General features: G+C 32.4%; 1 protein-coding gene across 2 annotated transcripts in view; it reads left to right on the top strand.

Moving 5' to 3' along the window:
* The window catches only part of LOC108685270 (uridine phosphorylase 1), a 40,455-nt gene that overhangs the window by 36,330 nt on the left and 2,315 nt on the right, over nt 1-1,810 (top strand). For both annotated transcript variants that reach the window (XM_018189986.1, XM_018189985.1), the window contains exons 4-5: nt 640-825; nt 1,460-1,792. In XM_018189986.1, the coding sequence (XP_018045475.1) occupies nt 640-825; nt 1,460-1,792 (519 nt within the window). The remainder of the gene's footprint in view (nt 1-639; nt 826-1,459; nt 1,793-1,810) is intronic.

The raw sequence follows: 1,810 nt of genomic DNA, 5'->3' as shown, positions 1-1,810 counted from the left end.
ATATATATATATATTAAAGAATGATTTTAAATAAGTAATATCTTTACATCTTTAAAAGCAATGTCAATAATTCAAAGAAGAAAACAAATTCTTGCAGAGTATCGCGATAAAAAATGATGCTATTAATAAGAGAACACAATGTTTCTTCAAAAAGAAAATGTTGCAAAATTCTAATCTCTCTTGAATGTGGCGCCGACATAATGGAATAGACAATTCATTCCTAGCAGGCAAATAAATCCGCTAACATTCCACACTAATCACGCTCGGTATCTGCTTCACTCCGCTGTACTCTACTTATGTTGTTTACACACCAGGACGATTAAATCATTTTTTATCGCTTTACGCGAATTACACACGCAGTGTGCCGAGCAAGCTGAGCAGAACACAATTATATTATTTGTTGAAAGAAATTATTATTTATTGAAATCTTGGCAGGAATATCTCGGGGTCTTTATAAGCGAACGAATCTGATATCACAGTATAAGTTTTGTAGTACAAGACATATGTATATTGAAATAATAATCGGTTCCGTTTTCTTTAGGTGCATTTATAATAAATATACTATCAAATTTTATGAAAAAGGAAACTTAACAAAAGGAATCACGACTATGTATAAATAAAATATTTATATCTGTTTAGCATGGAATGGGTATACCTTCAGTAAGCATTCTGCTCCATGAAGTTATCAAGCTGATGTACCATGCAAAAGTAAAGGATCCAATTTTCATCAGGATTGGCACTTGCGGTGGTATCGGTCATGAAGGTGGTACGGTAATCATCTCAGAAGAAGCTCTCGATGAAATGATGAAACCTTATATGGAATTGGTTAGTGATTTTATAAAATACATATATAATAATAAAAAAGAGCGAAAAAAATTCGATAAGTTTAAAGCTTGTTATATTATTGTGTTTTTATTTTTTCTAACTAATTAATTAATTTTGTCTGCAGACTATGATTTACGATTCACGATTATGATTTACAATATAAAAGAATTAGGAGAATTAACACTAGAAATATTAAAGTCTGGTTTGTAGTTTTTTATAAAAATTATTCAATGTTGTATAAAAATTATACAATGTTTTTTATTCGGAGATCTTTTTATTTCTAGATTTTTCTATGTATTTTTCTTCGTTACCAAAATTATTATAATAAATAACAATTACCATTGTTATGATAATTTTTAGTTTCTTAGATGTAATGATAATTACACAAAGGAAAATTAGTACATTGAAATAAAGTTAATAAAATTTTTATTAACATCATTACAAAAAATATATATATATATTTTTCAATCACTTAAAAACTAGAGTTGACTCAACAATATGTACACTGGACTTGCAAATACCAATTAAGGAAATATCGGAGCAAACGTCAATTACAGTTAAATAGTACAAATTACAGTTAAATAGTACAAATTAATTGTCAATAGTTTTAGTATTAAATGATAGTGCGTTGCAGATGGTACTTGGAAAATTGGTGCGTCGACCAGCCAAACTCGACCGACAGCTAGCTCGCGATCTAAAGGGTTTGGCCCATCGCGATGATCCTTATGACACCGTGATTGGCAAAACTATGTGCTCAAACGACTTCTATGAGGGCCAAGGCCGCCTGGACGGCGCATTCTGTGAATTCACTGAGGCCGACAAAATGGAATACCTCATGAAGTTACAAAAGGCTGGCGTGGTGAACATCGAGATGGAAAGCCTTTGCTTTGCCGCTCTAACACATCACGCCGGCATCCAGTCCGCCGTCGTGTGCGTGACGCTGTTGGACCGACTCAAAGGCGACCAGGTATTATATAATTTATGT

Source organism: Atta colombica, unplaced genomic scaffold (assembly GCF_001594045.1).
Source record: "Atta colombica isolate Treedump-2 unplaced genomic scaffold, Acol1.0 scaffold15, whole genome shotgun sequence".
Classification (NCBI taxonomy): domain Eukaryota; kingdom Metazoa; phylum Arthropoda; class Insecta; order Hymenoptera; family Formicidae; genus Atta; species Atta colombica.
Note: the sequence above shows the minus strand (reverse complement) of the source record. Positions and strands in the feature narration are given on the sequence as shown.